Below are 12786 nucleotides of genomic sequence, written 5' to 3' on the forward strand. Positions count from 1 at the left end.
GATTCTGAATTATTGCCCATAAAATGGGCTTTCAAAGAATGGAGGGAGCTATTCATCCGACTGTGGTCTATACGGACTACAAGAATCTACAATATTGTATACTGATATAGGAATACCAAGGCTGATGCTTTACCCCAAAGCAACATATTGAAGGCCATGAAATATAAAACCATCATTCCTCAATCAGATTCTGGTCAGATCCTATGAGCGCAAAGGCAGGCTCTTGAAGGCACACCCCCATCTTTTTGTCCCCGAGGAGTTTTATGAGGAATTTTTTATTAAGGTTTATCCTGTCATTTTTTTTTTAAGACTATCTAATTGTTACCTCAAGTTGTATGGTGGTCTTTTTTTAAACAGGATGTTTTTACCTGTGAGGTTTGTGCCAGGAATAAAAACCAGAGAACTCTCACCTTGGTTGAATTGATGCCCTTACCGGTACCTAATAGACCATGAACACATTTATTTATGGATTTTATTGCTGCATTACCTCCACCTAAAGCTGGGTACACACTACAGGTTTTTCGTCCAATAATCGCCTCAACCAGCTGACATACGACCGCTCGTTTGAAAGTCGGGTCAGTGTGTGTAGTGACACGATGGTAGAAAGTTTTCCCATAGATTGTAAGCTTGTGAGCAGGGCCTTCTCACCTCATTGTCTGTTTTACTCAGTTTGTTTCTTACTGTATTTGTCCTCAATTGTAAAACGCTACAGAATATGTTGGCGCTATATAAATAAATTATCATGATGATGAAGTCTTCCCAAATGGTCAATTGTGGCCTCAATTAGTTGGTCATACCGTTCGATATTTTCGTTCCAATCACCTTTCCATCATGTAGTGCAGCGGTTCCCAAAGTGTGCGCTGCGGCACACTGTCACAGGGGTGCAGCGGCCAGGGAGAGGAAAACAAACAAACAAAAACAACAACAAACCCCCCCCCCAAAAAAAGCAAAAAACCTTACCAATCTGGCGGTGCCCGGGATCCAGCATCCTCCCTCCTCACTGAATGATCACGTCCGACATTCAGTGACAAGCGGCAGGAGAGAGGAGGATGCTGGGTCCTCCGGACCGCCGGATTGGTAAGTTTATTTATATATCTATTTTTTTCTCTCCTGGCCCCCCGGGATGCAGAGGGGGCACAGAGTGTGTGTGTGTGTGTGGAGATGCAGAGGGGGCACAGAGTGTGTGTGTGTATGTGTGTGTGTGTGTGTGTGTGTGTGTAGATGCAGAGGGGGCACGGAGTGTGTGTGTGTGTGTGTGTGGAGATGCAGAGGGGGCACGGAGTGTGTGTGTGTGTGTGTGTGGAGATGCAGAGGGGGCACAGAGAGTGTGCGTGGAGATGCAGAGGGGGCACAGAGAGTGTGTGGAGATGAAGTCGGGCACAGTGTGAATTAGCTGTAAATTTTGCTTTGGCAGAAATATAATTGAAAAAAAAATAAATATAAAAATATATTATTTTCCCTTGGATTTATGTGTATTATTTTTGCATACAACTAAAAAAGTATTTCTTATAAAACAGTAATTATTTTAGAGGGGTGCCTTGAAAAAATTATGGCGACTCTAAGGGTGGCGTGAACTGCAAAAGTTTGGGAACACTGGTGTAGTGTGTATAAATTTACGTTCGATCCATGATAATCCTCCGATACTCCCGCCAGCTGGGGCTCTGTAGGGGGGCGTGTATGTAAATTTCAGATGCCTGTACCTGTCCCATGTGGTGCGAGGTTCGCATATCACCAACTTGTTTAATTAGAGGATTGTAACGGAATAGCAATAGTAGTAGTCTATTGCATTGATGTGTCTAGCATGTGGCAACCAGTTTACTAAAGTGTAGTGTTATACCAACCCTTTACATCTATATTGACAACCTATTCATATTTACCCTTTCTAAACTTATACCTGTATAAACGATTAATCTTATAAACTTTTAAACTAATATTAACCTTTAGTAACCTTTATTAACTAGTATTTGTAACATACCCAGAATAAACCACACAGTGTTAATGCAACAGTTTTATTACAGAAAAATTTACAAAAATATTTAGTGCAGAATATTAAAAAGTTATAAAAATAGTACTACACTTTAAAAGGTGCTAGTGGGTTGTGAAAGAACCGTTCAAAACAGCATAGACATTTCAACAAAACTCTTCACAAGCTTTTTAATTTGTTTCTTGACGTCACTTATAATCTCTATTATTTCTTTAAAATAATCGTTGAACTTTACAACCTTTTTTTCCTCCCTCAGAACTTCGGATATGACGATGGTATCTAGGAAACAAGGAAATAAAAAATGTTTATCATTAAAATTCTATATCTGTAATAAAGTTTACAAAAGGCTTTAACCAACACCAGAAATAGTCCCATATGCTCACCTTGCACACTGCTCAAGATCAGTTTATGTTGTGGTCCATCTAGTACAATTGCTTAAACTCCATAGGTTCTGTAAAATAGGCGCCATGTTGGTTATTATAACGGTACAGGTATGTGCCCAAAGTCTTGTGTTGCCTACACATGTTCATTTCAATACCTTCTTGTATAACTTCTTTCATCTGTTCGTATTCAACATCAATTTTTTCTTGTTTGATAACAGGTCTAACATTAGCGGTATCAGTGGTACCTAAGCTGCTCTTATCAACGTTAATTCTTCGTTCTGAAAAAAAACAACCTATGTTACAAATCTAGCTTTTGCATTGCTTCACGTTAACTTAAAATGAAATAAATTAACTCCTTCAAACTGGTACACTACATGTGGTACTCACTTTTTTTCTATGTTTCTACAAAATCGCACCAGTCTCCAGTGGTCCAGTACTTTTACCATCATCTCCACCTCTCATGGGCTCATTGGCTTTACTCTTTTAACACCATCTAGCACCATCTCCGTCTCCATTGGTCCAAACCCCACCGACACCTGCTCCTCATCCGCCAGCTTTGCACGTCCCTCGGCGCCACACAGGCTCCTCGGTAATTTTATACACTCACACATGAGCACTGGTTTCTGCTGTGGACCAATCAGTGATGATGCCCGACAGAATGGAGCATCGCGGGTGAAGAATATTTGATAATTTTAGCTGAAGTTTGTCTTCTTCTGTTTTTTTATGTGTTTTTGGGTGTTAACTATAGTGAAAGCTCTGCCACTTTATGCTAATGTCTTTGGTAAATCATTACATGACCCGCAAATATCGCTTCAGTGTGTACGAATTCTAAATCATTGTTCATGCCAACATGGCTGTAAAAGTCGCTACCGGGACAGTCGCTCTTCCATTTATCGTTAAAACGAGGCTAGTGTGTATGCAGTCTAATGATCGAGCGATCGGACCATCGATCGGATGTTAAATCAATCGGCATAAAAAGTTGGTGGAAAACTAGGCAGTGTGTACCCAGCTTAAATGTTTTAAACACCATTTGTGTAAACAAACATTTCAATAAAATAGTTGTTATACTGTTCCTGTAATTGGATTACAGTCTGTTAAAACTCTGATTTTACTTTATGTTCAGCATGTAGTCAGACTACATTGTGTTCCAATGAATAGAATTTCTGACACAAGACCTGGGGACAACTGAGAACTGGTGAGGATGTTAAGTTCTATAGGAAAAGCTAGTTCTAGAGGATTATTCCAGTAATTCTGTGACTTGCATCACACAAACCAATTGTGCATTAACATTTTGTAGTTCTAAAAGATAACGCATCACCTCATACCTGATCAAATGTGTAGAGTGTTGTGTAGTCCTTGGATTCAATTAGCTTCTTAACTTTTTCTTTCTCTATTTCCTTTAATCTGTAGTTCAGATCTCCAAGCCATAATACAACACTGTAAAATATATACAAAAATATTTTCATTGTAGTTGATACACTAGAACTATTCCTCATTAACAGGAATGGATAATCTTCACAGAGTGAAAATCTTTCAGCTTTTTCCCAGTTTGTTCATTAAACTATAGCTCAAAGCTAAATGACCTAACCAAACTCTCCACAACAACCTACTTATAGAAAAGATAAAAACAAGATTAATAATACCTAATAAATTTAATTATTCCACATTTTCTCTCAGATACAGTATGGAAAAATATGCAAGTAGAACACATTCATACAATTGTAGAAAGCAGTATTTTTTTTACACCGCCACACAATTCTAAATTTGTGTGAGCCCAACCGGAGGCAACCTCTGTTTTCTAGAATCCTTCCATTATTTTAAATTATTACTTCATCATAGTCCTCTTTGCCTTTTAAAAATATTTCTACACTAAATGACATGTCAGGCTGTAGGGAACACATACTCATGCTTGTGAATGGTCAGAGGTGGAAGCGTTGGATCCACCTGTGGAAACTGCATCCTGGAGCAGATATCTTTGAAGTCCTGATTCCTCCTCTCATATTCATCAATATGAGCAGCCAGATGGGAGTTGACAACACAAACATAAGTGTTATGGAACCGGAAACGAACTGCCACACCTCCTTTGTTGCCCTGCAAAAGCAATGAAAGTGACCTTGTACTTTAAATTTGCGATAGCAAAAGAATAGTGTGATGTACTGGTCAAATCATCATGAACATGTCAGAATATTAGATAGTTATTGTCAAGCAATAACATACGACTAAAGCGTCCATAAAACATGCAACATATCCTTAACAAAACAAAGCAATTCAGTAATTAAAAAACAGTAATTGTTTTTGTATACATAATAACTTTGTAATTTATTCGGAATTAAACTGCTCCTAATAATACAATTAGCTTCTATATAAAGAAAAGCAATTTGTTATATACATGTTTGAAACTTGAACAGAAATGATATATACTGGAGAGCAGATACAATACTTTGCATCTCTCTGATGTTTTTTGTTACGCAGAACTAATAGCCCTACTGAAATACACAGACGTTTTCCAAGCAACTGAAATTACCAGTCCAAGGGAAAATTACTTGCGCTTACTAAATTGGTACTGTTAAAGGATTTCACATATGCAACCATTTAAACATTTTCTCTAGGGCTAGGTCCACCACACTAAGTCTCTTTGGTCTAGCTGTACGGAGCTGCAATGTCTGTGTTTTGTTCTTCCATTGGTGGAAGTGGCCAAGTAAAGTAAAGGACTGCAGCAAGTACAAAATGGCTACGGGTCACACATCACTGGGCCCTTCATACAATCGGCATGGACAAACACTGGCAGAGGCTAATTATAACTACCGATAATTCCATTTCCTCAAGAGACCCAAAATTAAAAACACCCCCAACTAGTATATAGTGCAACTTCTCCTCTTTCCCTGTGTCTTCGAGAGACTTCCCAAGCTGTTCCTAATAAAATCGGAACATAAACATATCAAACAACATGGATGCGTATATTGGGCTGCCATGGAGTATTCGCAAGGAAAAGTAGTTATTGGTAAGTATAATTCACCCCTTTCCTCTTCTATCCTCCAGGACAGCCATTACAATGGAATATACCCAAGCAATAATAGTAGGGAGGACAAACTAACCCCACATCAGCCATATATACTACATAATCAAAGACAATTTTATTAAGTAGCTGTGTGTAGAGTATGTCTCCCAAATTGTGAGCAAGCAGATGACATTATGACCAGTAGATAATGTCTGGTGAAGGTATGTATAGATGCCTAGCCAGCTGCTCTGCCGAGATTCACCATTGAGGCCTGAGCCCTACATGCCAAGTACTTGCCATTTCTCTAGCTGATTGAGCCTTCAGGACTTCTGGCACCTTACATCCATTTCTCTCATATGCCTGTGTAATTATTTCTCTGAACCATCTGGAGATGGTCTGTTAGAATGGGTCACACCCATTCCTTAGTCCTGCTGAGATCACAAAGAGTAGTTCTGTGTTGTGGAAAAACCTCTGTTCTAGATAAGTACACAGACTAAATCCAATGTGTGTTGCTTTCTTTCTTCATCATCAGATGGTGAAGAACAAAATAATCCCAATATGATTTCTGGATTAATATGAAATATGAATTTAGAAAAGAAAGCTGGATTAAGTACTAAATTATCTATATAGATATTCAGAAAGGGTTCAGAAAGGGTTCTTTGCACTTCAACGTTTGTAGCTCTGCAAAACTACAAATAGAAGTAATTACTACTACCTCTTGTAAAGGTTGAAATGGATCAGACATCAGAATGTTAAGAACTAAATTAAGATCCCATTGTACCACAAAGGACTTAATACGGAGACAAACTTTCTTCACTGCTTGAAAAAAATGTATAATAAGGTCTTTTGAAGCCAAATCGGTAGCTAGGTAGCTTTGTACCTTCCAAATTTTATTATAGAAGAGTGTCAATCACATTCTCTGAGAATTTTTTCATTTCTGAGCAGTGCCTTCTCAATCTCCATGCCATCAATCATGGTCTTGTTGGATTTGGATTAAGAATTAGGCCTTGGTATAGAAGGACTGGCCGAAGAGGTAGAGGCCACACTTGCTCCCAACACATCTCCCAAACTACCACAAATGATGGGCATTGTGGCCAGTAGAACTTCTACTTTTTCATGGAGCGAGCAATGAGAGGAAATAGAGGAAAGACAGTTGGAACTTTGTGCCAAGAAAACAACCTGGGCACTTTGGTGTTCTGATTTGTCATCATTATATCTACATGATGGTAGCTGGACATTCTTGTTAGCAACTGGAATATTTCTTTGTGCAGAGTCCATTCTTCTGGATGAACTGGTTTATAGCGGAGGTAACATGCAACATACAATATTCTTTCTGCCTGTTAGATAAAGTACCAATAGTGACTTCAGGTTACTGTCTGCCCATGACATGACATGACTTTTGCTACCACCGCCATCATGGTCCTGCTCCTGGTACCTCTTTTTCAATTTATGAAGGTAACTACAGTCCTGTTGTCTGAGAATACCTTGAGACACTTTCCCCATAAAAGGATGAAAGGACTGAACGGCATTTCAGACTGCCTGCATTTCCATAACATTTATGTTAAATTTCTTTTTATTCTGTGACCATGCACCACTTGACAGTAAATGAGCCACATAGCATGTGATACTGGAGACTGTTATGTCATAGAGTCTAGCTATTAAAAGGGACACTCTCTGTTCTCTTAATTTTGGATTCTGCCACAAGTTGAGAGATTGCACAGCAACTTGCATTTCTGCCTTAGTGCTAGGGTTATGAGTTTGCTTCCACACCATGGTGGAGTTTGAATGATCTCCCTGATCCCACTGAGTGAGTAAATGTAACTGGAGATTTTGCATGCACCACCTTGACCAGGGCAGAATTCCTATAGGGAGGAAAGCAGTCCTAGAAGGCAAAGGTCCTTCGTATAGTAATGTTGAACTTGTACAGTCATGGCCAAAAGTTTTGAGAATGACACAAGTATTGGTTTTCACACAGTTTGCTGCTTCAGTGCTTTTAGAACTTTTTGTCAAATGTTGCTGAAGTAAAATTACAAGCATTTCATAAGTGTCAAAGGCTTTTATTGACAATTACATTAAGTTTATGCAAACAGTCAATATGACCCTTCTTTTTGAAGACAACTGCAATTCGCCCTGGCATGCTGTCAATCAACTTCTGAGCCACATACTGAGTAATGGCCGCCCAATCTTGCCTAATAAATGCTTGAAGTTTGGCAGAATTTGTGGAAGGGGAAGGGGGTTGTCCACCCGCCACTGGAGGATTGATCACAAGTTCTCAATGGGATTAAGGTATGGGGAGTTTCCTGGCCATGGACCCAAAATTTCGATGTTTTGACCCTGAGCCACTTTTGCCTTATGACAAAGAGCTCCATCATGCAGGAAAAGGCATTGTTCATCACCAAACTGTTCTTGGATGGTTGGAAGAAGTTGCTCTTGGAGAATGTTTTGGTACCATTCTTTATTCATGGCCGTGTTCTTAAGCAAAATTGTAATTGTGCCCATTCCCTTGGCTGAGAAGCAACCACACACACATGAATGGTCTCAGGATGCTTTACTGTTGGCATGACACAGGACTGATGGTAGCACTCCACTTTCCTTCTCCGGACAAGCGTTTTTCCAGATGCCCCAAACAATCTGAAAGGGGATTCATCAGAGAAAATTACTTTACCCCAATCCTCAGCAGTCCAATCCCTGTACCTTTTGCAGAATATCAGTCTGTCCATGATGTTTTTCCTGGAGAGAAGTGGCTTCTTTGCTGGCCTTCTTGACACCAGGCCATCCTCCAAAAGTCTTTGCCTCACTGTGCGTGCAGATGCACTTACACCTGCCTGCTGCCATTCCTGAGCAAGCTCTGCACTGCGGTGCCCCGATCACGCAGCTTAATCAATTTTAGGAGACGGTCCTGGTGCTTGCTGGACGTTCTTAGGTGCCCTGAAGCCTTCTTCACAACTGTTGAACCTCTCGCCCTGAAGTTCTTGATGATCCGATAAATGGTTGATTTAGGTGCAATCTTACTCACAGCAATATCCTTGCCTTTGAAACCCTTTTTGTGAAAAGCAATGATGAGTGCACGTTTCCTTGCAGGTAACCATGGTTACCAGAGAAAGAACAATGATTTCAAGCACCACCCTCCTTTCAAAGCGTCCTGTCTGTTATTCTAACGTCATCAGCATGACAGAGTGATCTCCAGTCTTGTCCTCATCAACATTCTCACCAGTGTTAATGAGAGAATCACTGACCTGATGTCAGCTGGTTCTTTTGTGACAGGGAGGTTATGCAGTGGAAATGTTGTTTTTGGGATAAAGCTCATTGTCATGGCAAAGATGGACTTTGTCATGAAGAGGGATCAGATGAATTGCAATTGATTTCAGTCTGGAGTATATGCAAATTGCCATCATAACTGAGGCAGCAGTCTTTGTGAAAAATAATATTTGAGTCATTCTCAAAACTTTTGGATTGTAGTTGACAAGCCAAGGACTGCAACTCTCCTTTAGTACAGGTACATTGTTTTGTACAGTGTCTGTTTGCAACACCAGAAATTTTATCTGCTGTGATGGAACAAGAGGACTCTTTGCTTCATTTATAATTCAACCATGTTCCTGCAGAACAGTCATTATTTGAGATATCTTGGATCAGACAATGTGCTCTGACTTCCCTGTCATTAGAGTGTCACCCAGATGGGGTCAGAGAGTGATCCACCATTTCTGTAATTGCGCCACCAGTGTAATTAATACCTTGGTGAAAATTCTCAGTTGATTGCAGACCAAAGGGAAGACAAGTGAACTGGAAATGCTACTCCAGGACACAGTACCTGATGAATCTCAGGTGATTATTTGCAACATGCATATGGATATAAGCATCCTGAAGATCTATGGATGCGAGAAAAGCACCTTCGCTTATAGCAGTGAGAATGGAATTAAACTGACTCCATATGGAAAGGTCTTGCACAGACAAAGTTACCGAGTTTCCATAAATCTAGAACAGTAAGGAAAGCTGATGAAGAGAGTCAGGAATAAAAGCCTGTGCGCAAGTGGGCTAAAGGAACAAGAAAGATCACACAAGCTTCCAGGAATTTTTGCAGACTTGTGCAAAGCTTCCAACTCTGGTGAAGCTCAAAAGGTTCTGGATTCAACAAAGAAATTTCACTTGGGGACATGATGAAACTCGCAAAGGAACTCTATTAAAGATCTTAATATGTATAGTTTGTAGCAAAAAAGGGAAAGGAGGAGAAATGATAGAAATGTTCAAATACATCAAGTGTTTTAACAAGGTACAAAAGAGAAACATTCTTCAAAGGAAAAGAAGTATTAGAACACAAGGTCATCCACTGAAAATGGAGGAAGTAATTTCAGAAGAATTTTGGGGAAAAATTACTTCACAGAAAAGGTAGTGGATAAGTGGAATAGTCTCCCATCAGAGATGATAGAGCATAGTACAATATAGCAATTTAAACATGCTAGGGATAGAAATAAGGATATCTTCACAAAGAACTAAGGACAAATAAGTTTTGAGGTTACCATAGCTTAAAATATAAGCAGACTAGATGGGCCAAGTGGTTCTTATCTGCTGTAAAAAGTCTATGTTTCGATGTATTCCTCTCTGCATAACTTCAATACTTTGCAGCACATATTGTCTACGAAGATTTTCCTGTACATCTATATGGAAAGTCTCACCCCATAGCCTAAGTGCTCAACCGACTGAAGTCAAAGCTACCCTAATTTAAAGGTAGTTCCAGAAGAAATAAAAATAACTTTTCATCTTCGTATCCATAGTATCTCTAAGAGGACCGCCAACTTATAAAAGGAAGAATTGTCCTGTGGTTGATAAACTATGCTTTGTAGCGTCCACTTTTGGAACCGAACTCCATTTCTGTGGCTCTTTGTCACTGAAGGGATACATGCATTCTAATCTTTTCCGGTTAGACTGAGATTTTTCTACTTCATTATTTATTCATTAAATCCTTTACTATCTGGTGCATGGAAAAAAACCCGCTTTCTTTTACTACGTTCCTCAAAGAGGGACTTCTGAACTGTAGTAGAGATTTATGCTTCATTCATCCTCAATGAATTTATATATGTGCCCGTGCAGAATCTCCACATTGTTCAAATTAAATAGACTGGCTGCTTTAATTTCCCCAGATTCACTACTAGAGGGTTCATCCACATCTTCCAAAGAGTCCAATTCTGACTGGAAACCCCTGTCCTTCAAATCTATACTTGTCTGGGACCCCACAAAGCATATAAATACTCTTTTGTCATATAGATTTCATCATCCAGGCTATCAGCTTCTTAAATTATTGAGGGGGCTGGGAATTACATGCTGCACAAAAGACCACTTCGTAAATCAGTAGATAATGGTTGGTCACAGGCACCACAGTCACTATGCGGGTGACCTTTACTTTACTTCTTCTACTCCACAGACTCTACAAGAGTACAAAGATTGGGAGAGTATTACTAAATAGCCAACTAAATAAAATCCAGAAAACAAGGAGGGCACTCTACGTCTATCTCCTGCCCATCCTTCCCCTGCACACGTGGCTGCCTACCACAGTTTAAGGGTGGGTAAGTGGCTTCGGGGGATATTATGTGGGGGTTGGCTTGTCTGGGAGGGGGTGTGTGTAATGAAGTGGCTCTTTATTAAAAGTGGGGGCTATTAAGGCAATGTGGGGTTTGTGGTTCTATTAATATATTGTAGGGTCTATTAATGCAATGTGTCATTTATATTATACAGTGGTGTTTTCATTAAAAGATAGAGCACAATACTTAAATTTTTTTTTTTTATTATATATTATATGGGAGCCACTTGAGATGGAGGAGGAAGATGAGCTGCACAGAGAAGAGCTGTACGAGTACTAGAGTCTGGGTTTCGTTTCCAGGAGAGGTCGCTGCCAATGTGGCCAAATTACTGGCAAGATCCTGCCTATATGCTTCATCCCATCCTTTACCTGCATGCTGCCCACCTCGTTCAAAATGTCTTGCATCAGTTTTTAGGAAAGACCGGGTGTGTGTGGAGGGGGGGAAGCTGGGAGGTAATTGGACAGATTAACACATAATCTCTCATGAGCAGAAGAAATGCTCAAGAGATCTCAATGCACAAATACTTACCATCCTTCCCATGATTCCTGTGCCTACAGTTTCTGCTTCCACCTCTGAGACATGAACTGCCAGCTCCTTTTTCACATAGAGAAGTAACATTATCCCAACAAGCCTGATCAACTTAATCTACAATAAACAATAGAGAATAGATATTTAAGCATAAAGCACAAATGCAGGAAATTATAGCTAAACGACTACATGAAGAATCATTTACAACATACACTACATGGCCACAAGTACAGTCATGGACAAACGTTTTGCGAATGACACAAGTATTGGTTTTCACAAAGTTTGCTGCTTCAGTGTATTTTTTGTAAGGTGTTGCAATGGTATACTGAAGTAAAATTGCAAGCATTTCATAAATCTCAAAAGCTTTTATTGACAATTTCATTTAAAATTATGCAGAGTCAATATTTGCAGTGTTGACCCTTCTATTTGAAGATTTCTGCAATTTGCCCTGGCATGCTGTCAAACAAATTCTAGGCCACATACTGACTGATGGATGCCCATTCTTGCCTAATCAATGCTTGGAGTTTGGCAGAATCTGTGGGTTTTTGTTTGTCCACCCACCTCTTGAGGATTGATCACAAGTTCTCAATGGGATTAAGGTATGGGGAGTTTTCTGGCCAATGGACCCAAAATTTCGATGTGTTGACCCTGAGCCACTTAGTTATCACTTTTGCTTTATGGCAAGGTGCTCCATCATGCTGGAAAAGGCATTGTTCGTCACCAAACTGTTCTTGGATGGTTGGGAGAAGTTGCTCTTGGAGGATGTTTTGCCACCATTCTTTATTCATGGTTGTGTTCTTAGGCAAAATTGTGAGTGAGCCAACTCCCTTGGCTGAGAGGCAACCCCACACATGAATGGTCTCAGAATGCTATACTGTTGGCATTACACAGGATTGATGGTAGCGCTCACCTTTCCTTCTCCGGACAAGCATTTTTCCAGATGCCCTAAACAATCTGAAAGGGGATTCATCAGAGAAAATGACTTTACCCCAATTCTCAGCAGTCCAATCTCTGTACCATTTGCAGAATATCAGTCTGTCCCTGATGTTTTTCCTGGAGAGAAGTGGCTTCTTTGCTGGCCTTCTTGACACCAGGCCATCCTCCAAAAGTCTTTGCCTCACTGTGCGTGCACTCACACCTGCCCGCTGCAATTCCTGAGCAAGCTCTGCACTGTGGTGCCCTGGTCATGCAGCAGAATCAACTTTAGGAGACGGTCCTGGCGCTTGCTGGATGTTCTTGGGCGCCCCGGAGCCTTCTTCACAACTATTGATCCTCTCTCCTTGAAGTTCTTGATGATCCCATAAATGGTTAATTTAGGTG

At 40.1% G+C, this 12786-nt stretch overlaps 1 protein-coding gene across 4 annotated transcripts in view; it reads right to left on the reverse strand.

Annotated features, from left to right (window-relative positions):
* Window positions 1-12786, reverse strand: part of INPP5B (inositol polyphosphate-5-phosphatase B) — a 134236-nt gene that overhangs the window by 21536 nt on the left and 99914 nt on the right. For all 4 annotated transcript variants that reach the window (XM_075195402.1, XM_075195401.1, XM_075195404.1 and 1 more), the window contains 3 exons: window positions 11467-11583; window positions 4271-4458; window positions 3693-3804 (listed from right to left, as the gene is read on the reverse strand). In XM_075195402.1, the coding sequence (XP_075051503.1) occupies window positions 3693-3804; window positions 4271-4458; window positions 11467-11583 (417 nt within the window). The remainder of the gene's footprint in view (window positions 1-3692; window positions 3805-4270; window positions 4459-11466; window positions 11584-12786) is intronic.

The sequence above is a fragment of the Mixophyes fleayi genome, chromosome 2, assembly GCF_038048845.1.
Source record: "Mixophyes fleayi isolate aMixFle1 chromosome 2, aMixFle1.hap1, whole genome shotgun sequence".
Classification (NCBI taxonomy): domain Eukaryota; kingdom Metazoa; phylum Chordata; class Amphibia; order Anura; family Limnodynastidae; genus Mixophyes; species Mixophyes fleayi.